Source organism: Heterodontus francisci, chromosome 28 (genome assembly GCF_036365525.1).
Source record: "Heterodontus francisci isolate sHetFra1 chromosome 28, sHetFra1.hap1, whole genome shotgun sequence".
Lineage (NCBI taxonomy): Eukaryota > Metazoa > Chordata > Chondrichthyes > Heterodontiformes > Heterodontidae > Heterodontus > Heterodontus francisci.
In genome coordinates, this window is record NC_090398.1 from 11287698 (window position 1) to 11312408 (window position 24711).

The 24711-nt window shown below is 47.2% G+C and overlaps 1 protein-coding gene across 1 annotated transcript in view; it reads right to left on the reverse strand.

Moving 5' to 3' along the window:
- LOC137385088 (oxysterol-binding protein 1-like) overlaps positions 1–24711 on the reverse strand; it is a 71673-nt gene that overhangs the window by 24281 nt on the left and 22681 nt on the right. Inside the window, exons 2-6 of the mRNA XM_068059840.1 lie at positions 18880–19088; positions 14880–15130; positions 13997–14195; positions 12363–12474; positions 9912–9966 (exon numbers count right to left, since the gene is read on the reverse strand). Coding sequence (XP_067915941.1) covers positions 9912–9966; positions 12363–12474; positions 13997–14195; positions 14880–15130; positions 18880–19088 — 826 coding nt within the window. The remainder of the gene's footprint in view (positions 1–9911; positions 9967–12362; positions 12475–13996; positions 14196–14879; positions 15131–18879; positions 19089–24711) is intronic.

Here is a 24711-nt window from a genome sequence, read left to right on the forward strand (position 1 = left end):
GAGCCTGAGCTTCTGTCAATCACTGTCTGTTCTGAATATCTTGCTATCCACTGGAGCTCTTCCTTTTTTTCCTCCTCTTCCTCTTGTCTGTCTCTCTCTCTACCAACTCTCCATTTGCCTCCTGCTCTTTCCCCAGCTCAACCCCATTCCTCCTCTCAAGTCGGGCCAAACTCCATTCCCTTTCTGACTTTCCTCTTCGCCGACAGACAGTCTAAAAAACAAGAACAGCAACCCTGTGCCTGGGTTTGGGTTGGTTGGTGGGGGCGGAGGGGATGAGATGGGCGGCAGTACGGGGGATGGCGGAGGGAGTGTGGAATGGGGTCACACAGGAAACAGACGTGCATGAAAACTGCAAGTTCAGACTGGGAAGATGCAACGTCACAGCCCACAACACTGGAAAGACCCGTTTCGGCAACCATTTGATTTGAAATGAGGCACACTGAAGAAGGTTAAGCGCAGTCATAGAAACAGCAGGGCCAGGCCATTCAGCCCCTCCAGTAATGCTGCTACATGATTGGCTGATCTGCCCCTCAACTCCATCAGCTTCAGATAACCTTGCCTAACAAAAATCCCTCGCCGTCTTTACGGCTCCAACTGATACCGAACATCAACAGCCATTGTAGGGAGGGGTGAGGGAACCAAGTGCAAGGGTGTTCCAGATTTCTTCTGCACTGTGTGCGAAGGAGGACTTCCTATCGCTACCCTTGGATGGCCTAGATTTAATTTTCAGAACATGCCTCCTTTACAAAGGATTTACAGCACAGAAATGGGCCTTTTGGCCCAACAGACGTATGTTTATTGTCCACATGTGCTGCCTCCCACTCTTCCTCATCCCATCTTGCAGTTTATCTACTCCTTTCTCCCTCAAGTCTTTATCCAGCTTCCCCTTAAATGCATCTGCACCATTCACCTCAACCACTCCCTGTGGCAGCGAATTCCACATTCTCACCACTCCCTGGGTTAAAAAGTTCCTCCTGGATTCCACATTGGATTTCTTAGTGATTATCTTATATATTGATGGCTCTAAGCTCTGGTTTCCTGACAAGTGGAAACATCTGCACTACGTCTACCTTTGCGTGCTATTTCATTATTTAAAGACGTGGACAGGTCACCATTTCAGTTTTCTCATTTCTACAAAAAAACATCGAAACATAGGAAATAGGAGCAGGAGTAGGCCATTCGGCCCCTCGAGCCTGCACCGCCATTCAGCTGGATCATAGCTGATCTTCTACCTCAACGCCATTTTCCCACACCCTCCCATATACCTCGATATCTTTAACATCGTGAAATCTATCGATCTCAGTCTTGAACATACTCAATGACTGAGCCTCCACAGCCCTCTGGGGCAGAGAATTCCAAAGATTCACCACCCTCTGAGTGAAGAAATTTCTCCTCATCTCAGTCTTAAATGGCCTGCCCCTTATTCTGAGACTGTGGCCCCTGGTTCTAGACTGCCCAGGCAGGGGAAACATCCTTCCTGAATCTACCCTGTCGAGCCCTCTAAGAATTTTGTATGCTTCAATGAGATCACCTTCTTGTAAACTCTAGAGGATACAGGCCCAGTCTCCATGATAAACAACGCTGCCATCCCATGACACTGCCTGGTGAACCTTCGCTGCACTCCCTCTATGGCAAACTTATTCTTCCTTAGGTAAGGAGACCAAAACTGTATACAATACTCCAGGTGCAGTCTCACCAAGGCTCTATACAACTGTACTCAAGTTCTCTTACAATAAAGGCCAAGATACCATTGGCCTTCCTAATTGCTTGCTGCACCTGCATGTCAGCTTTCAATGAAAAGAGCCCCATCTTATTCAATCTTTCCTCCATTGGTATAACCTATATACAATTCTGATATGCTAATAAATCTCTTTTGCACCTTCTCCAGTGCCTCCATATCCTCATTCTAACACGGACACCAGAACTGTTCACAGTAACTCCAAGTGTGGTCCAACCAAGGTTCTACACAAGTTTTACATCGCTTCTCTGCATTTTAATCCTATCCCACTAGAAATGCACCTCAATGATTTCCTCGCTTTATTAACCCACTTTTAGTGATGTATATGTACCCCCAGGTCCCTCTGTACATTTACCTGGTTTAGATACTTATTTTCCAAGGATGGCACAGTGGTGCAGTGGTTAATACCGCAGCCTCACAGCTCCACTGACCCGGGTTTGGTTCTGGGTACTGCCTGTGCGGAGTTTGCAAGTTCTCCCTGTGACCGTGTGGGTTTCCGCTGAGTGCTCCGGTTTCCTCCCACAGCCAAAGACTTGCAGGTTGATAGGTAAATTGGCCATTGTAAATTACCCATTGTAAAGTACCCCTAGTGTAGGTAGGTGGGAGGAGAATTGAGGGAAGTTGGGGATGTGGTAGGGAATATGGCATTAATGTAGGATTAGTATAAACGGGTAGTTGATGGTCGGCACAGACTCGGTAGGCAGAAGGGCCTGTTTCAGTCCTGTATCTCTCTTTGACTGTGACCTCTATTCTTCCTACCAAAATGTAGCACCTCACACCAATATTGAAATTGATTTGCCAATTACACATTTGCTCTGCAAGTTTATAAATTTTTTCCTCGATCTTGCCATTGTTCTCTTCTGTAATAAGTACACTCTCCAAATTGGCAGCATTTGCAAATTCTGAAAGTGCACTTTCAATTCTCAAGTCCAAATCATTTCGATAAATGAGCATTTGTCACAGATCAGTCATGATCACCGTGAATGTTGGAACAGGTTAAAGGGGCTAAATGGCCTATTCCTGTTCTTATGTTCCATCACTGAACCTTGAGAGGTCACATCCCACCTGTCTCAGAAACTCCTACTCTGTTTTTTGTTTTGTAGCCAGCTTCCTTGCCATTCTGCTACTTGCCCCGACTCCGTAGCTTCTGATCTCAGTCATGAATCAGCGATGCGGTACCTTACCAAAAGCTTTTGGAAATCCAATTATATTACGTCTACCACATGACTCTTATCTATCTTTTTTTTCCCCCTTTCATGGGATGTGGGTATCACCAACTAGGCCAGCATTTGTTGCCCATCCCTAACTGCCCTCGAGAAGGTGGTGATGAGCTGCCTTCTTGAATTGCTGCAGTCCACGTGGGGTGGGCACACCCCACAGTGCTGTGCGAAAGGGAGTTCCAGGATTTTGACTCAGCGACAACGAAGGAATGGCGATATAGTTCTAAGTCAGGATGGTGTGTGGCTTGGACGGGAACTTGCAGGTGGTGGTGTTCCCATGCATCTGCTGCCCTTGTCCTTCTAGTTGGTAGAGGTCGTGGGTTTGAAGGTGCTGTCTAAGGAGCCTTGGTGCGTTGCTGCAGTGCATCTTGTAGATGGTACACACTGCTGCCAGTGTGCGCCGGTGGTGAAGGGAGTGAATGTTGAAGGTGCCAATCAAGCGGGCTGCTTTGCCTTGGATGGTGTCGGGCTTTCTGAGTGCCCTTGGAGCTGCACCCATCCAGGCAAGTGGAGAGTATTCCTTCATTTCTTCCAAGAATTCAGCAAGGCTGGGTCAAGCATGACCTTCTCCCTTTTGAAATCTGTGCTCACTATTCAATTATATTTTCAATTTCTAAATGTTTTTTTAATTACATCTTTAAGTAAACATTCCATTATCTTTCCTACCACCGACATTCAACTAATGGGTCTATAGTTCCCGGGACTTGTTCTCTCTCATCTTTTAAAAATAGGAATCACATTAGCTGTTCGCTAGCCCTTCGGCAATATTCCCTTGTCTACAACATGTAACAGTGCCCCCGCTATCTCTTCCCAAAATGGTTTTAAAATGTGTTGGTGCAATCCATCCGAATCACCTCCAAGTTCAATTAATTAACTAATTTCCACCGCACGCCCCCCCCCACCCCCCACTAACTTAAACAACTATATTTTCTGATCTAGTCATGTCTCCCTGGTAAGTATGGAGGCAAAATAATTATTGAATATTGCTGCCATTTTGCTGTCATTTTCTGTGAGTTTATCTGAAAACAGTCAACCAAATCCCCCCTTAACATTTTATATTCCAGGAAACAAAAGCTAATTTATGTAATTTTTGCTCATAACCCAACCCTTGAGCCCAGCTAACATTCCAGGGAACATGTCCTGCATTTCTAAAGGTCAAGGCTTGATTCTCAGCTCGAGACCCTGGGGATTTGAACCACTCACCAGGGTGAACCCATTGCAAATGGGTCTCCCTGTGCCAGTGCAATCCTTGGCTTTATATATAGCAGCTAAGTACAAAGGCAAGTTATTGATGGACCTTCATAAAACATTGGTTAAGGTGTATTGTGCCCAATTCTGAGCACGAGACTTAAGGAAGGATAGCAAGCCCTTGGAAAGGGTGCGGAAGAGATTGAAGAGAATGGCGTCAGGGATGAGGGACTTCAGTTTAAGTGGAGACACTGGAGAAGCTGGGGTTGTCCTCCTTTGAGCAGAGAAAGTTCAGAGTAGATTTGGTAGAGGCATTCAAATGAAGGAGGATTTTGGTTGAGTGGATAAGGAGAAACGGAAGGGTCAGTAACTAGAATTTTAAGATTTAAAGGTAATTGGTAAAAAAAAAAACACTAGAGGTGAGGCGGAGAAGATTTTTCTTAACGCAAGTTGCGGCAATCTGGAATGCTATGACTGAAAGGGCAGTGGAAGCAGATTCAATAGTCACATGCAGAAGGGGAATTGGATAAATACTTAGAACATCGAACATTACAGCGCAGTACAGGCCCTTCGGCCCTCGATGTTGCGCCGACCTGAAGGGAGAAAACTTGCAGGTCAATGGGGAAAGAGCAGTTGATAAGTGCAACATACTTGATAGCTCTTAGGTGTGGAATTGAAACCATCAGCTCTAAACGCACTTCCCTGTTTGCTCCCCAACTGATCGCAGAAATGGCAGTACATCTCAAAAAACATCGGAGAGGGACCTTGAACTTCCATTGCTCAAAGAAAAGCTTCAAACACCTCAATCCTGATCAGAATGAATTGCCCTCAGTGCCACGAGCTAAGTTGCAAATACAGTGGCTGAGCACATTCCAAAAAAGTATGGCTGATTGGGCGGGAACAATTCAATGATCGCTCACCCGAAATACGTTCCATTCCCACCCAAACTGACCCTTCACTGGTTGGGTTGGGTGGGGGGGGGGGGGGCGGATATCCAAATCTCGTCCAGAATGACTCATCCCACCCTTCATGGTGCACTAACGCTGCACTGTCCCACCATACTAACATCTCACCTCCACACCCCTCCTTCCAACAGGTCTAACCCATGCTAGTTACAAATCTTTGGTCAACTTGGCATCATTTAGCCCCCGAGCTGCAGCCCCGATCCTGCTCAGAGAAGAGGAACAAAACAGTTTGGAGGGGCACTGAAAAAGGAAATAACGGAGGTAAAGAGAGAGCATGAGAAGAGACTGGCAACTAACAAAACGGAAACAAAAACTCCTGTATGGACACATAAATAGTAAAAGGAAAGTCAGAGGAGATAGAACATAGAACAGTACAGCACAGTACAGGCCCTTCGGCCCACGATGTTGTGCCGAACCTTTAACCTACTCTAAGATCAAACTAACTACCTACCCTTCATTCTACTATCATCCATGTACCTATCCAAGAGTCGCTTAAATGCCCCTAATGTATCTGCTTCTACTACCACCACTGGCAGCGCATTCCACGCACCCACCACTCTGTGTAAAGAACCTACCTCTGACATCTCCCCAAAACCTTCCTCCAATCACCTTAAAATTATGCCCCCTGGTGATAGCCCTTTCCACCCTGGGAAAAAGTCTCTGACTATCCACTCTATCTATACCTCTCATCATCTTGTACCCCTCTATCAAGTCACCTCTCATCCTTCTTGGCTCCAATAAGAAAAGCCCTAGCTCCCTCAATCTTTCTTCATAGGACATGCCCTCCAGTCCAGGCAGCATCCTGGTAAATCTCCTCTGCACCCTCTCTAAAGCTTCCACATCCTTCCTATAATGAGGCAACCAGAACTGAACACAATATTCCAAGTGTGGTCGAACCAGGGCCTTATAGAGCTGCAGCATAACCTCGCGGCTCTTAAACTCAATCCCCCTATTAATGAAAGCCAACACACCATACGCCTTCTTAACAACCCTATCAACTTGGGTGGCAACTTTGAGCGATCTATGGACATGGACCCCAAGATCCCTCTGTTCCTCCACACTACCAAGAATCCTGTCTTTAAGTCTGTATTCCGCATTCATATTCGACCTTCCAAAATGAATCACTTCACACTTTTCCAGGTTCAACTCCATCTGCCACTTCTCAGCCCAGCTCTGCATCCTGTCAATGTCCCGTTGCAACCTACAACAGACTTCCACACTATCCACAACTCCAGCAACCTTCGTGTCATCGGTAAACTTGCTAACCCAGCCTTCCACTTCCTCATCCAAGTCATTTATAAAAATCACAAAGAGCAGAGGTCCCAGAACAGATCCTTGTGGAACACCTCTGGTCACAGAGCTCCAGGCTGAATACTTTCCATCTACTACCACCCTCTGACTTCTATGGGCTAGCCAATTTTGTATCCAGACAGCCAACTTTCCCTGAATCCCATGCCTCCTTACTTTCTGAATGAGCCTACCATGGGGAACCTTATCAAACGCCTTGCTAAAATCCATATACACCACATCCACTGCTCTTCCTTCATCAACGTGTTTTGTCACATCTTCAAAGAATTCAATAAGGCTTGTGAGGCAAAACCTGCCCCTCACAAAGCCATGCTGACTGTCTCTAATCAAATCATGCTTTTCCAAATAATTATAAATCCTGTCTCTCAGAATCCTCTCCAATAATTTGCCCACTACTGACCTAAGACTGACTGGTCTATAATTCCCAGGGTTATCCCTATTCCCTTTCTTGAACAAGGGAACAACATTTGCCACCCTCCAATCATCCGATACTACTCCAGTGGACAGTGAAGACGCAAAGATCATCGCCAAAGGCGCAGCAATCTCTTCCCTCGCTTCCCGTAATATCCTTGGGTCTATCCCATCTGGCCCCGGGGACTTATCTGTCCTATCATTCAAAATTTCCAGCACATCCTCCCTCTTAACCTCAACCTGTTCGAGCATATCAGCCTGTTCCACGCTGTCCTCACAAACGACCAGGCCCCTCTCACTAGTGAATACTGAAGCAAAGTATTCATTTAGGACCTCCCCTACCTCCTCCGACTCCCGCACCAAGTTCCCTCCACTATCCCTGATCGGCCCTACCCTCACTCTGGCCATCCTCTTGTTCCTCACATAAGTGTAGAACGCATTGGAATTTTCCTTAATCCTACCCGCCAGGACTTTTTCATGTCCCCTTCTAGCTCTCCTAAGTCCATTCTTCAATTCCTTCCTGGCTACCTTGTAACCCTCTAGAGCCCTGTCTGATCCTTGCTTCCTTAACCTTAAGTAAGCTTCCTTCTTCCTCTTGTCTAGCTGTTCCACATCTCGTCATCCAAGGTTCCTTCACCCTACCATCCCTTCCCTGCCTCATCGGGACAAACCTATCCAGCAGTCGCAGCAAGCGCTCCCTAAACAATGTGGGGTTAATTAGGGACCTAAAATGGACCAATGCGTGGAAGGAGAGGGCATGGCTGATGTAGCCTCTGGCTTTACTAAGGAAGATGCTGCCGCCAAATTCATAATTAAAGGAGGTCATTGAGATACTGGATGAGCTAAAAATTGTTGAGATGTTAGAAAGGCTGGCTGTACTTGAAATTGATAAGTCACCAGGATCGGATCAGATGCATTGCAGGATGCTGAGGGAAGAGTGGAAATTGCAGAGGCACTGGCCATCAGCTTCCAATTCCCCTTAGATATGGGGGTGGTGCCAGAAAACTGGAGAATTGCAAATGCTACACCTTTTTTTGGACAAGGGTGTAAGGATAAGCCCAGCAACACAGTCAGTTTAACCTCAGTGGTGGAAAAGCTTTTAGAAATGATAATCGGGGCCAAAATATCAAAACAATAATCGGGGCCAAAATATCAAAACAATAATCGGGGTCAAAATATAAAAACAATAATCGGGGTCAAAATATAAAAACAATAATCGGGGACAAAATAAGTCACTTGGACAAGGGTGGATTAATTCAAGAAAGCCAGCATGAACTTGTTAAAGGCAAATAGTGTTCAACTAACTTGTTTGAGTTTGTTGATAAGGTAACAGTGTTGATGACGGGAATTCAGCTGATGTGGTGTATGGGGACTTCCAAAAGGCACACAACAGGCTTGTCAGCCAAGTTAAAGCCCATGGAATAAAAGGGACAGTGGAAGCGTGAATATGAAGTTGACTGAGTGACAGGGAATGAAGAATAGTGGTGAACAGTTGTTTTTCGGACTGGAGGAAGGTTTATAGTGGGTTTTCCCAGGGTTTAGTACCAGGATCAGTTTTCCTTGATTTGTACTAAGAGCCTAGACTTGGATGTACAGGGCACAACGGCACAATGGGATGGGCAGCACAGTGGTTAGCACCGCAGCCTCACAGCTCCAGCGACCCGGGTTCAATTCTGGGTACTGCCTGTGTGGAGTTTGCAAGTTCTCCCTGTGACCGCGTGGGTTTTTGCCGGGTGCTCCGGTTTCCTCCCACAGCCAAAGACTTGGAGGTTGATAGGTAAATTGGCCATTATAAATTGCCCCTAGTATCGGTAGGTGCTAGGAGAATATGGGGGAGGTGGGGTCATGGTAGGAGTATGGGATTAGTGTAGGATTAGTGTAAATGGGTGGTTCATGGTCGGCACAGACTCGGTGGGCCGAAGGGCCTGTTTCAGTGCTGTAACTTAAAATTAAAAAAAAACAATTTCTAAATTTGCAGACGATGCACACAACTTTGAAGTACAGTGAACTGTGAGGATGATGGTGACTGACGTCAAAAGCATTTAAACAGACTGGTGGAATGGGCAGGCATGTAGCAAATGAAATTTAATGCAGCAAAGTGTGAAGTGAAGCCTTTTGGTCGAACAAGAGGAGACAATATAAAGGATACAAATCTAAAGGGGGTGCAGAGAGAGAGACCTGGGGGTGTATGTGCATAAATTATTAAGGTTGAGAAAGTGGTTAAAAAAGCATACAGAATCCTGGGCTTTATAAATCAAGGTATGAAGTACTAAAGCAAGTTATAATAAACATTTATGAAAACACTGGTTCAGCCCAAACTTGAGTATTGAGTACAATTCCCGGCACCAGACTTCAGGCAGGATGTGAAGGCTTCAGAGAGGGTGCGGAAAAGATTGACAAGGATGGTTCCAGGGATGAGGGACCTCAGTTGAGGATATATTGGAGAAGCTGGGGTTGTTCTCCACCGAGAGGTTTGAGAGGAGATTTGAGAGAAGTGCTCAAAATCATGAAGGATCCAGACAGATTCGAGAAACTGTTCCCTTTGGTGCAAGGATCGTGAAACCAGGATTTAAGGTGACTGGTAAAAGAACCAGAAGTGACAGGAGAAAAAAAAATATTTTTACACAGCAAGTGGTTAGGATCTGGAATGCACTGTCAGAGTGTGGTGGAGGCTTTTAAAATGGAATTGGATAATTACCTGAAGAGAAAAAATTTTTGCAGGTCTACATGGAAAGGGCAGCAGAGTAGGATGAGGTGAGATGCTCTTGCTGACTTGACGTGAACGGCCTCTTTCTGTAATGTAACCATTCTATGATTCTGCCACATGCCCCCTTCCCCTTCACTGTCTGGGATGCTCAGCTCCTCTCCATCGTGACTGAAGAGGAAGAGAATCCTGTAGCTAGCAAAGTGCCTGCTGTACTGGGCTAGGGTGTCGAGAACAACCGCAGGGAGAGTCCTAGAGGATCCTCTTCGACCCACCGCCCCGATCCCCTACCCTTTCAACAGCTGAACCACCAGACCCCAGAAGGGGACAAAGCACTCGTCGTCGGAGGCCAGGTGAGGTGGAGAACGAACACTCACTTGATCCTCGAAGGCTCCTTCACTGCTGGCTCCACTGATGTTGCTGCCCGTCCTTCTGCAATCAGACAGCCCACGTTACCAAAAACAGCTTCACACAAACAGCTCCCCACTCCTGCGCTGACAGACAAGGGAGAGGGGTCACTGACATCTTTAGAGAAATGGCTTTTGTTATGCAGAACTTTTATAAAGCTCTGGTGAGGCCACAGCTGGAGTACTGCGCCCAGTTCTGGTCACTACACATCAGGAAGGATGCGTGGGTCCTTGAGAGGGTGTAGAGGAGATTGGCCAGAACGGTTCCAGGGATGGGGGAATTTTAGTTCCAAGGTTAGATTGGAAAAGATGGATTTGTTCTCCTTAGAACAAAAGGAGATTGAGGGGAGATTTAATAGGGAGTGTACAATATTGTGATAGACTTAGAAAGGTTAGAAAAGGAAAAACTATTTCCATGAACAAATGGTACTTGGGGCACAGATTGAAGGTTTTGGGCAAAAGATGCAGGGGGAATACAAGGAAGATCCTTTCTACGTGGCGGGTGGTAATGACCTGGAACTTGTTGCCCATAAGGGTGGTGGAGGCGGAGACAATCAACGACTTCAAAAAGAAATTTGGGTGGCCACTTAAAGGAAATATATTTGCAGGGCTACGGGATCGAGTGGGGGAGTGGGACTGACTGAATAGCTCCATGGAGAGCCGGCCGAATGGCCTCTTTCTGTGCTGTAAATGACTGCCACTCTATAAAATGGTCTCAGTATCGTGCACCAGAAGAGTGGCTACGGCAGGATTTAGATGATAATCAACAAGACGGCTGAAGGGGCGGCCGCCAACAGTGGAACAATTAGTCTCGGGGATGCATAAAAGGCCAGAATTGGATTATTGCACTGATCTTGGTTGGGTTGTTGGGGCTGGAGGAGGTTACTGAGAGAGGGAGGGATTTAGGGACTGGAGGAGGTTACAGAGAGAGGGAGGGTTCCAGGGCTATAGGCAGTTACAGAGATGGGATAAGAAGGGGCAAGGCCATGGATGAGATTAAAATCAAGGCATTATCCAGAAGCCAACGTACATTAGCGAGCAAACGGGTTATTGATGTACATGTTAACATTAATAGGCACATATTTGATATCAGTTCTACAGTTGCTACAAGAGCTACACAGGCCAGGCTTGAAGCATTGGAGCCAAGTTCTCATTAACCATGGGATTTGGGCACCCGTGTACACAAATCACCAAGTTAATCTCTCTTTTATTGATACTGTGCCTTTCACATCCTCAGGGACCCCCACCCTGGAGGAGGCGGTGGCGTACTTGTATTGTCACTGGACTAGTAACACACAGACCCAGGTATTTCTCTGGGGACATGGGTTCGAATCCCACCACAGCAGAAGGTCGAATTTGAACTCAACTTTAAAAAAAAAAATCTGGAATTTAAAGCTAGGCTAATGATGTAAAAACCCATCTGGTTCACTAATGTCCTTTAGGGAAGGAAATCTGCTGTCCTTACCTGGTCTGGCCTACATGTGACTCCAGATCCACAGCAATGTGGTTGACTCTTACATGCCCTTGAAATGGCCTAGCAAGCCACTCAGTTCAAGGGCAATTAGGGATGGGCAATAAATGCTGGCCTGGCCGGCGACGCCCACATCCCATGAAAGAATTTTTTTTAAAACCCCACTACACAAAGTACAGCGCCATATGTGGTCTCTGTTGCTTTGTAGATGGAAACTGCCAACTTCAGAACAGCAAAATCCCACAAAAGAGCAACGACTACAACAGCTGCCACACTTGCAGAAAATAAAGTATGTCATCGAGGCTAAAATATTGTGGGAAGTCCAGAGGTTGTGAAAGGCATGGTATAACCCGGGGTTCATTACTTACTCTTTTTAGATTCGCAGACACATTGAGTTCACATACTCAATCAGGATAGCGAAGAAACTCGTTGGGATGGCAGCCCAGTGAGAGTCGGTGCCTTTTATGTTGGGAGAACAGGGAAGGGGGAATGGGCGGCACAGTGGCGCAGTGGTTAGCACCGCAGCCTCACAGCTCCAGCGACCCGGGTTCAATTCTAGGTACTGCCTGTGCGGAGTTTGCAAGTTCTCCCTGTGACCGCGTGGGTTTTCGATGGGTGCTCCGGTTTCCTCCCACAGCCAAAGACTTGCAGGTTGATAGGTAAATTGGCTGTTATAAATTGCCCCTGGAAAAGGTAGGTGGTAGGGGACTTGAGGGAAGTTGGGTATGTGGTAGGAATATGGGATTAATGTAGGATTAGTATAAATGGGTGGTTGATGGTCGGCACAGACTCGGTGGGCCGAAGGGCCTGTTTCAGTGCTGTATCTCTAAATAAATAAATAAAACAGCAGGGAGGAAAGCTACACCTCACTGTACAGCCAGACACTGGGACAGACCAGTGGCACTGGTTTCACCAACCTTCCCCGCCCACGCCCCAACACTGACACTGACCTGTGGTACCGTGAGTCGGCCTGCACAGTGATAAACTCCGCCACGTCCTCCATCGCGTCGAAGAACTCGTTCTCATCGTCCTCGTCGCTCAGGTCCCGGCTACTGGTGCTCCCTGAAAACACAAAATGCTTCAATCAGATGGGGGATCAGCGGGATGGGAAGGAGTGAGACAGAGACACAGACGGACAAACCCTGCAACAGAGCCAGCAGGTCTGTTTCAGTGCTATATTCTCCAGGCAATTAACAAGAAATAGGAGGGGCAGGCCACATGGGGCCTCGAACCTGCTCTGCCGGTCACTAATTCACAAGAATATATTCAATGACCAAGCATCCAGAGCTCTCTGGGGTAGAGCGTTCCGAAGATTCACAACCCTCTGAGTGAAGAAATTTCTCCTCCTCCTGAGTCCGATATGGGTCGACCCCTCCATGCTGAGACGATAATCCCGTGTTCCGGAATCTCCAGCCGGGGAAACTGCCTCGGAGCGTCTACCCTGTCAAGTCCTGCAAGAATTTTATACACTTCAATGAGATCACCTCTCATTCTTCAAGACTCCAGTGAACCTAGGCTTATTCTACTCAATCTCTCGTCAGGACAACCCTCACATCCCAGGAATCAATCTAACGACGCTTCACTGCACCCCCTCGATGGCAAGTATCGTTTTCCTTAGGTACGCAGACCAAAACAGAGCACGAGCATTCCGGGTGTGGTTGCACCAAAGCCCTGTACAATTGCAGCAAGGCTTCATAACTTCTGTGCAGCAACTCACTTCAATAAAGGCTAACATACCATTTGCCTTCCTAATAGTTTGGTGTGCCTGAGAGTTAACTTTGTGATTCATGTACGGGAACCCCCAAATCCCTCTGAATACCGAAGTTCATCAGTGTCTCACCTTTAAAAAAAAACTTCTGCTTTGTGATTCTTGCTACTGTAAGTGAGGTAACCTCATACTACCCCACATTATACTCCATCTGCCACCTTGTTGCCCATCACTGTCTCTATCCCTTTGCAGCCTTTCTGTGCCCCCCTTGCAGCTTACATTCCCACCTAGCTTGGTAGCGTCAGCAAAATTGGATATATTACACTCATCCCGCTCATCTAACTCATTGATATCGTCTTTGAAAAGCTGAACCTCTAACACTGCACTAGTTATAACCCTGCCACACTAAAATACCTGTTTCGGTTGACTGTGTTTTCGGTCCGTTAACCAATCCTCAGTCGAGGCTAGTATAAAGCCTCCAATCCCATGTACTACAAATGAATTCCTTGCTGTGCATGCACGTGATTTTCTCACGTTTTTTATTTGTTCGTGGGAAGAGGGCATCAATTGCCCATCCTTAATTTCCCTCAAGGTGGCGATAGTGCAGCCTTTTTCACAGCTGCAGTCAATGTGGTGTAGGGAGGGAGTTCCAGGATTTTGACACAGCAAAACGGCGATATATTTCGGTCAGGAAGGCCTGTGACTTGGCGGGGTGGGGGGGGGTGGAAATCGTGCTGATGGTGGTGGTTCCATGCATCTGCTGCCCTGGTCCTTCTAGGAATTAGAGATGGAGGGCTTAGAAGGTGCTGTCAAAGGATGACTGGTGAGTCCTACGTGAAATTCTGGATTAGAGACTCACTCAGCACCGCTCCTTACCTTTGACGGAGCCCGTGCTGAGTGTAGAGCAGGCTGGCAAGACGGTGGCTCCACGGAACGCTCGCTCCAGGTTGTTGTGCTGTTTGGCCAGCTGCTCCAGGGTCTCCTCCAGCCGGATCCGCTGCTCCCGCTCATGCTGGAGGGCTTTCTGCCACTTCTTACTGTGAGTTTGGGCCAGTAGCAGGAAATCTCGACAAGCCTGGCCCAAAAAAAGAGGGAGGAAGGGTTAAACAGGAGTCAGTAATACCCAGCGACCCTCCACACTGTGGCACAGTGTGAAGGATCAGGATTATCAGCAGAGATACAGTCAGTAACACAGGGTGCTGCGGGGGGGGGGGGGGGGGGGGGGAGAGGGGTTGCTGAGTGACAGTGTGAGGGAGCTGGATTATCAGAAGAGATACAAGAACAGGGTGCTGGGGGGAGAGGGGTTACTGAGTGACAGTGTGAGGGAGCTGGAGTATCAGTAGAGATACAGTCACTAACACAGGGCACTGGGGGATGAGGGACAGTGTGAGGGAGCTGAATTAACATCAGTAGAGATACAGTCAGTAACACAGGGCACTGGGGGATGAGGGGTTACTGAGTGACAGTGTGAGGGAGCTGAATTAACATCAGTAGAGATACAGTCAGTAACACAGGGCACTGGGGGATGAGGGGTTACTGAGTGACAGTGTGAGGGAGCTGAATTAACATCAGTAGAGATACAGTCAGTAACGCAGGGCACTGGGGGATGAGGGGTTACTGAGTGACAGTGTGAGGGAGCTGGATTAACATCAGTAGAGATACAGTCAGTAACACAGGGCACTGGGGGAAGAGGGGTCAGTGAGTGACAGTCACATAAGCAGATATACTGTAATGGGAGGTGGGTAGCGCGCCAGCTCACGTTGATCATGGCGTTGGAGGTGATGCGGAAGAGGGTGGCTCGCTCGTTGACTTGTTTAATTTTCTCAGTGCTCTCAGGAGGCAACTTAAGGTTCTCCAGCTCGCTGAGCGAGCGCTGTAAGGCCGTGCCGTGCTTGGCAATGAGGTCGTTGCACGTTGATAGGTCCTCCACCTTGCTGGTGAGGGTCCGCAGCGTGTTCTGTACTTCGGTTTTGTCCGTCTGCGAGGCTGGCTCCTCGTCCGCAGAGTCATCTTCAAATAGAGGGGGAAGGAAGTCAAACAACAGGGAGAGTTTAACCACAATCTTCGCTCGCATCCCAGGGGAGCCATTCTTCAATCATACCTATCCAGGGGGAAATGAATTTTCATATGCAAACCCCCAAGAGCCCTTAATAAACCCCTTGCACCAACCCCCCCCACCCCTACCCTGCGGCAGTTAACCCCTCACACATAAGTCCCACCCTGCAGCAGTTAACCCCTCACGCATCAGTCCCACCCTGCAGCAGTTAACCCCTCACGCATCTCTCAAAACAGTTAACGCCTCACATTTCCCCCCTGCCCTGGGGCAGTTAAACACTCGTGACCCACAACCCCTCCCCGGGACAGCAAGCCCAACGCACCCCCGGTGCAACGAACCCAATGCGCACCGCCACCCCCAGCCCAGTTAATATAAGGTAATAAACGCAAGCAGCAGGAGGCCATTCAGCCCCTCGAGCCTGCTCCATGGCTGATCTGATTGCAGCCATGTCTCCACTTTCCTGCCTGCTCCCCATCACCCTGGACTCCCTTCCTTGCAGATCTAAAATCTGTAAACTCAGCTTGGAATATGTTCAATGACCCAGCCTCCACCGTTCTCTGGGGTAGAGAATTCCAAAGATTAACGACGCTCCCAAAGAAGAAATTCCTCATTATCTCAGTCTTAAATGGAAGAACTCATTTTTAAACTGTGCCCCCTAGTTCTAGATTCCTTTACAAGGGGAAACAGCCCCTCAGCATCTACCATGTCAAGCCCCCTCGGAATCTTCTATGTCTCAATATCACCTCTCATTTATTTAAACTCCAACTTGCTCAACCTTTCTTCATAAGGCAACCCCTTCATCCCAGGAATCAGCCTAGCGAATCTTCTCTGAACTCCTTCCAATGCAAGTATAGCCCTCCTAAAGTAAGGAGACCAAGACTCTATGCCAGACTCTCGGTGTGGCCTCACCAATGCCCTGTACAGTTCTATCAAGACTTTACTTTTATATTTGCTGTATCTACATGTTAACATTTTGTGATTCACGTGCAAGGACACCAAGATCCGTCTGTACTGCAGCATTCTGCATCCTCCCTCCATTTACGTAATGTTCTGCTTTTCCCTTCTTCCTGCCAAAAAGTGGATAAGTTCATATTTTCCCACATTATACTCCAACTGCCAAGTTTTTGCCCACTCACTTAACCTCTTCCTATCCCTTTGCACTTACTGTATCCTCCACACAACCTGCTGTCTGACCTATGGTGTGGTACTAAATGAGTACTTTGCATCAGTATTTACCAAAGAGAAGGACTTGGTGGATGATGAGTCGAGGGAAGGGAGTGTAGATCGTCTCAGTCATCTCATTATCAAAAAGGAGGTGGTGTTGGGTGTCTTGCAAAGCATTAAGGCAGATAGGTCGCCAGTGCCTGATGGGATCTACCCCAGAATACTGAGCGAGGCAAGGGAAGAAATTGCTGGGGCCGTGACAGAAATCTTTGCATCCTCATTGTCTACAGGTGAGGTCCCAGAGGACTGGAGAATAGTCAATGTTGTTCCTTTGTTTAAGAAGGGTAGCAAGGATAATCCAGGAAATTATAGGCCGATGAGCCTTACGTCAGGGGTAGGGAAATTATTAGAGAGGATTCTTCGGGACAGGATTTACTCCCATTTGGAAACAAATTATTAGCGAGAGGCAGCATGGCTTTGTGAAGGGGACGTCGTGTCTTACTAATTTGATTGAGTTTTTTGAGGAAGTGACAAAGATGATTGATGAAGGATGTTATCGAAATGGACTTTAGTAAAGCATTTGACAAGGTCCCTCATGGCAGACTGGTACAAAAGGTGAAGTCACACGGGATCAGAGGTGAGCTGGCAAGATGGATACAGAACTGGCTCTGTCATAGAAGAGAGTGTAGCAGTGGAAGGGTGCTTTTCTGAATGGAGGGTTGTGACTAGTGGTGTTCCGCAGGGATCAGTGCTGGGACCTTTGCTGTTTGTAGTATATATAAATGATTTGGAGGAAAATGTAGCTGGTCTGATTAGTAAGTTTGCGGACGACACAAAGGTTGGTGGAATTGCGGAAAATGATGAGGATCGTCAGAGGATACAGCAGGATATAGATTGGTTGGAGACTTGGGCGGAGAAATGGCAGATGGAGTTTAATCCGGACAAATGTGAGGTAATGCATTTTGGAAGGTCTAAAGCAGGTGGGAAGTATACAGTAAATGGCAGAACCCTCAGGAGTATTGACAGGCAGAGAGATCTGGGCATACAGGTCCACAGGTCACTGAAAGTGGCAATGCAGGTGGATAAGGTAGTCAAGAAGGCATACGGCATGCTTGCCTTCATCGGTCGGGGCATAGAGTATAAAAACTGGCAAGTCATGTTGCAGCTGTACAAAACTTTAGTTAGGCCACACTTAGAATATTGTATGCAATTCTGGTCACCACACTACCAGAAGGACGTGGAGGCTTTGGAGAGGGTACAGAAGAGGTTTACCAGGATGGTGCCTGGTCTGGAGGGCATTAGCTATGAGGAGAGGTTGGAAAAACTCGGATTGTTTTCACTGGAACGACGGAGGTGGAGGGGCGACATGATAGAGGTTTACAAAGTTATGAGCGGCATGGACAGAGTGGATAGTCAGAAGCTTTTTCCCAGGGTGGAAGAGTCAGTTACTAGGGGACATAGGTTTAAGGTGAGAGGGGCAAAGTTTAGAGGGGATGTGCGAGGCAAGTTCTTTACGCAGAGGGTGGTGAGTGCCTGGAACTTGCTGCCGGGGGAGGTGGTGGAAGCAGGTACAATAGCAACGTTTAAGAGGCATCTTGACAAATACATGAATAGGATGGGAATAGAGGGATACGGTCCCCGGAAGTGCAGAAGGTTTTTAGTTTAGTCAGGCATCAAGATCGGCGCAGGCTTGGAGGGCCAAATGGCCTATTCCTGTGTTGTACTGTTCTTTGTTCTTATCTTATTGTTCACACATCTGGCTACAATACACTCAGTCGCTCCATCCAGGTTATCAATATAGACTGTAAATAGCTGAGGCCCCGACACTGATCCCTGCGACACTCCACTAGTTATCTTTTGCCATTCTGAAAATGCCGCATTTCTCTCAACTCTGTTTCCTGTTAGTCAGTCCTCCATGCATGCTAATACATGACCCCCAATACCATGAGCTCTTGTCTTGTGCAGTAACCTTTTACGTGGCACCTTATTGAATGCCTTTTGGAAATCCAAACACACTACATCTACTCGTTCCCCTTAATCCACTCTGCATGTTACATCTCAAAGAACTCTAATATACTGGTCAAAATTTCCCTTGTTCGCATTATGTATTGTAAAAGTCCTATTACTACTTCCATAATAATGTATTCTAGCATTTTCTTAATGACTTATGTTAGGCTAACTGGCCGATAGCATCCTGCTTTCTGTCACACTCCTCCACACCCCCCCCACCCCACCACTAGTTCAACAGAGATGTGCCCCTGCCTCGGCACAGATTACCCCTCGTGACCCCCTTCCCCCAGGACAGTAAACTTCTCTTGCTCCCCTGCCCCAAGATCGTAACCCTTCGCTCCCCCATGACCACCCTGGGACAGTCAGCCCCTAGTGCCCCCAATCTCCTGCGGCAGTTGACCCCTCATGCCCCCAATCCCCCAGGACAGTTAACGCCTCGCGTCCCCAGTAAAGTTAATGTCACCAACCACCCCACCCGCTGCTGCTGCCGCCACCCCCCCCCCCTCCCCCACTCCCCTTGACCCTCTACCTGATTCAGCCTGCATCCTGACAGCTTTAGCCTTGGCCAGCTCCAGTGCTGTGATCCAGCGCTGCCGCTCCACCTCTGAGCTGGCCTTCAGGTGGTAGGTCTGGGCGCCCCCGTTGGAGATGATGAAATTGCACGAGTCCTCCACCGTGATGTTGGCGGTGGCGAGGTTTATCGTCCCGCGGCACGTGTGTCCCATCTCCGCCTGGGTCCTTGCGTTTGCGATGGTGGGGGGGACGGGGGGTGGAGGAGAGCAGATAAAAAGAGAAAGAGATGGAGCACAAGGTTAAGTAATCCGCACTTGCTCTGCATACAATTCAGGACACGCTTTCTCCACTGCTTGCTTGGATAAGTCATAACAACTTTTCCTATTTGGAAAGAGTGAATAAACTGGGACCCTTCTCTGTAGAAAATGGACATTCCAGGGGGAGGGGGTTTGATCTGACAGATTAAGGAATGATGTTCTGAGAGGTTGAGGAGTTAACATCCAAATTAAAGCATGGAAGCGCAAAGGTAAATCCCTGGAATGCTGGAATCCATTCATAACGAATTTAGAAAATCGCAGTATGATCAGAGATACTCAACATGGTTCCACATAAGGGAAATGGTGTTTGACAAATGTATTCGTTTTTTGAGGCTCTAACTAGTAGGGTAGATCAAGGGGAACCAGCAGACATACTATACTTAGATTTCCAAAAAGCATTCGATAAAGGTGCCACATAAAAGGTTAGCACACAAGATAAGGGCTCATGGAGTTGGGGGTAATAGGGTGAATTGGATAACAGACAGGAAACAGATTAGGAATAAACAGGGCATTTTCAAGTTGGCAGCTTTTAACTAGTGGAGTGCCACAAGGATCAGTGTTGGGGCCTGAGCTATTTCTAATCTATGTTAATGACAGACAACGAGACCAAGAGTGAGATATCTAAGTTTTCTGACAATACAAAGCTGTGAGGGAGACACAAAGAGGCTGCAAAGAGATACAGACAGGTTTAGTGAGCAGGCAACAATGTGACAGATGGAGAATAATGTGGGAAAGCGTGAGGTTATTCATTTTGGTAGTAAGAATAGAAAAACAGAATATTTTTCAAAAGATGTGAAACTTGAAAACTTGAATTTTCAGAGGGATCTGGGTGTACTCATAGAAGGAATGCAGAAAGTTAGCATGGAGGTACAGCAAGCAATTAGGATGGCAAATGGCATGTTGGTCTTTATTGCAATGGGATTGGAGAACAAGAATGAGGAAGTCTTGCAATAATTGTCTCGAGCTATGGTGAGAGCAGACCTGGCCCACTGCGTGCACTTTTGGTCTCCCTATTTAAGGGAAGATATACTTGCCTTGGAGGTGGTACAGCAAAGGTTCGCTCCATTAGTACCTGGGATGAGAGGGTTGCCCTATGATGACAGGCTGAGTGAATTGGGTCTATACTCTCTGGACCTTTGAAGAATGAGGGGTGATCTCATGGAAAGATACAAGATTCTGAAGGGGCTTCACAGGGTAGATGCTGAGAGATTGTTTCTCCCTGGCTGGGGAATCTAGACCACAGGGGCACAGTCTATGTAGGACTGTAATGAGGAGAAAATTCTTCACTCAGAGGGTTGCAAATCTTTGAAACTGTCCATCCCAGAAGGTTGTCGAAGCTCCATCATTCAGTATATTTAAGGCTGGGAAAGACCGAATTTTGATCTCTCAGGGAAACAAGGGATATGGGGAGCAGGCAGGAAAGTGGAGTTGAGGCTGAAGATCACCCACAATTATATTAAATGCCGGAGCAGGCTTGAGGGACCGTATGGTCTACTCCTAAATCCCATTCCTTATGTTCTCATGATGAAGGGGTTTGATAGGGTACAGATGTAGAGATGATGTTTCCACTTACAGAGGAGACCAGAACTAAGAGGCAATAAACATTAGTCACTAACAAACGCAGGAAGGAGTTCCAAGAAATTTCTTTACCCAGAGAGCGGCGAGACCCGAACTCGCTAGCACAAGGAGTGGTTGAGGCGAATAGTCCAGCATAAAGCAGGCTGGGATCAGTGCGGAAGAGCATAGAGCAGGATCGGAGAGTCTGAGAGTCTGAATTCAAATGGGAGGAAAAAAGGTCGCAAAATAACGTCACGTCAAAGAGTCACATGGGGTGTGTATTTCTTTTTAGTAAGCTTCTAATTGAATCAATATTTGTCAACTAAAGACTCGATCAATTAATTAGCATAAGAACTAAAGCTAATTTGATAAGTTATCATTTAACACAAATCAGTGCTCAATTAATCAATCAGATCTAGAGGATAAAGTTAAAATTAAATAGGGGATAGCAACATTGAAGAAGTCTGAATTTCAGTGAATTAAAATCTAAGGTTTTTTGGTAATAAGAGTTAAGTAAAAATATTTTAGTTAACCTCCTTATAAACTAAAGTGAGATCGGCACAAGGGAAGCAGCTGACTGGAGAGTAGCTGGTGAGTCTTTATTTAAATCCTAAGTTTAACACTCTAATAGAGGAATGGCAGGACAGCTCAATCCTGTGAATTGCACATCCTGCTCCACATGCGAACTCCAGGACACTTTCCATGTCCTGGAGAACCACATCTGCAGGAGGTGTCGTCAGCTAGAGCAGCTCAAGCTCTGGGCTTCGGAGCTTATGCAGCAACAGAAATCACAAGCGCAAGGCCGTGGGTTTACTGGCTAGCACATTTATAGATGTGGTCACCCCGCAGCTTAAGGGGATATAGGCAGAGAGGGAATGAGTGACTGCCAGGCAGTCCAGGAGGACGAGGCAGGTAGTGCAGGAGCCCCCGAGTGCATCTCACTCTCCAACAAGTATTGAGTTCTGAAATTTTAGATTTATATTTAGATTTAGAGATACAGCACTGAAACAGGCCCTTCGGCCCACCGAGTCTGTGCCGACAATTAACCACCCATTTATACTAATCCTACACTAATCCCATATTCCTACCACATCCTCACATGTCCCTATATTCCCCTACCACCTACCTATACTAGGGGCAATTTATAATGGCCAATTTACCAACCAACCTGCAAGTCTTTTGGCATGTGGGTGGAAACCGGAGCACCCGGAGGAAACCCACGCAGACACAGGGAGAACTTGCAAACTCCACACAGGCAGTACCCAGAATTGAACCCGGGTCGCTGGAGCTGTGAGGCTGCGGTGCTAACCACTGCACCACTGTGCTGCCCTGCAGTACTGGTGTACTGAGTATTGGTGAGGGTGACGGTTCCTCTGAGGAGTGCAACCAGAGTCAAGTCCACGGCACCATGGCTGGCTCAGCTGTACAGGGGACCAGAAGGAAGATTGGAAAAGCAATAGTGCTGGGTGTTACACAGTCAGGGGTACAGACAGGCATTTCTGCAGCCACAGATGTGAATACAGCATGGGGTGTTGCCTTCATGGTGCCAGGGTCAAGGATGTCACTGAGCAGCGGGGGATTGGGGGGGGGGGGGGGGGGGGGGTGGGAGGGGTGGTGGTGTGGTGTCTGGAGGGTGAACAGCCAGCAGTCGTGGTCCATATCGGTACCAATGACATAGGTACAAAGAGGGATGAGATACTGCAAGCAGAGTTTAGGGAGCTGGTAAAGAAACTAGCAAGTGGGAGCTCAAAGATTTCATCCTCCAGGTTATACTCACTAGCGTGTGGTACTGGGAGTAGAGATAGGAAGATAGAGCAGATGAATGCGCAGCTGGAGAGATGGTGCAGAAAGGAGGGTTTTAGATTCCTGGGACATTGGCACCAGCTCTGGGGGAGATGAGACATGTACAGGCCGGATGGGCTGCACCTGAACAGAGCCGGGACCAATGTCATTGCGGGGCGATTTGCTAGTGCTGTTGGAGAAGGTTTAAGCTAACTTGGCATGGGCGTGGGAAGCAGCAGGTAATATTAGGGAGGAAAAACAAGGTGCACAGAGAATTGAGAGAGACAGATAGCACCAGAGTAAGAAATAGTAAGTCATTAGGTGCAGTCAGGGAATGTAATGAGGTCTCAATTCGGTTTACTGTGCAGTATGTGCATGTGCAGAGTGTGGTCAATAAAGTGGTGAGCTGCAGGCACAGATGGCCAAGTGCAAATATGATCTTGTGGCAATAACAGAGACCTGGCTCTAAAAAGAGGACTGGGTACTAAATATTCCCGGATATAAAGGTGCTCAGCAAAGATAGGGAAGGAAAGGAAGGAGGGGGGATAGCAGTATTGATGAAGGAGAATATTACAGTGCCAGAAAATGGATGTCCGAGAGGGGTCAAGGAGAGAATCTATTTGGTTAGAGCTAAGAAACAATAAAGATACCATTACATTTCTGGGTGTATGTCGTAGGCCACCAACTAGAGGGAGAGATTTAGAGGAACAAATCTGCGAGGAAATTACAGAGAAATACAAGAATTACAGAGTAGATATCATGGGGGACTGGAATTATCCTAATATAGGTTGGGATAGTAATAGTGTTAAGGGCAGACAAGGGAAATAGTTTATGAAGTGTTCAGGAGAATTTTCAACATTAGTAAGTTTCCAGCCCAAAGAGGAAGGAGGCATTGCTGGATCTGGTTCTGGGGAATGAAGCGGGTCAAGTGCCAGTAGGGGAACATTCTGAGGAGATAACCATACTATTAGGTTATGATTGGTAAAAGAGGACAAGGAACAATCCAGAGTCAAAATAATCAATTGGGGGAGAACCAACTTCAATGGGGTGAGAACAGATCTGACCAAGGTAAACTAGAATCAAAGATTGGCTGTCTTCAAACAGGGGATACTTCGGGTACATTCCCATGAGGAGGGGGAAAGGTATGACAAGCAGATCCAGAGCTACCTGGACGACAAAAGAGACAGAGCCCAACATGAAGCAGAAAAGGGGTGCAGTATGATAGCTGTCAGAATCACAATCACAGAATCATTGCAGTGCAGGAGGCCAATCATGTCGGCACCGGCTCTCAAAGAGCAATTCCCTCAGTTCCATTCCCCTACCTTCTTCCCATAATGCTGTACATTCTTCCTTTTCATATAACTGTCGAAAAGCCTAGTTCTTTGCTGTAACCATTCTATGCTTGTATGAGATGCACTTAAAAGGAAGCTAGATAAACATGAGGGAAAAAGGAATGGGAGGCGATTTTGATGGGGTGAGATGAAGAAGGGCGTGAGGAGGCTCACGTGTAAACACCAGCATGGACCAGTCAGGCAGAATGGCCTAGTTTTGTACTACAAATCTTTCATAATGCTTTGTAACTTCAATTTATATAGCGCCATTGACAGAGTAAAACCTCCCAAGGTGCTTCACAGCAGCGATTATCAAACAAAATTTGACACCGAGCCACGAGCTATTAGGACAGGTGACAGGTCGGAGGTAAGTTTTAAAGAACATCTTAAAGGAGGAGAAAGGGGCGGAAGGGTTGAGGGAGCGTATTCCAGAGCTTAGGGCCTTGGCAGGAAAAAGCATAGGGACCAATGGCGGAGCAATTAAAATCGGGAATGCACAAGAGTACAGACTTAGAGGAAAGCAGAGATTTCAGGAAGTTGTAAGGGCTAGAGGATTCTAGATAGGGAGAATCGTCAGGGCTGGAGGAGGTTACAGAGAGAGGGAGGGTTGTCAGGGCTGGAGAACGTTAGAGATAGGGAGAGTCATCAGGGCTGGAGGAAGTTACAGAGATAGGGAGAGTCATCAGGGCTGGAGAATGTTAGAGATAGGGAGAGTCATCGGAGCTGGAGGAAGTTACAGAGATAGGGAGAGTCATCGGGGCTGGAGAACGTTACAGAGATAGGGAGAGTCATCGGAGCTGGAGGAAGTTACAGAGATAGGGAGAGTCATCGGGGCTGGAGAACGTTAGAGATAGGGAGAGT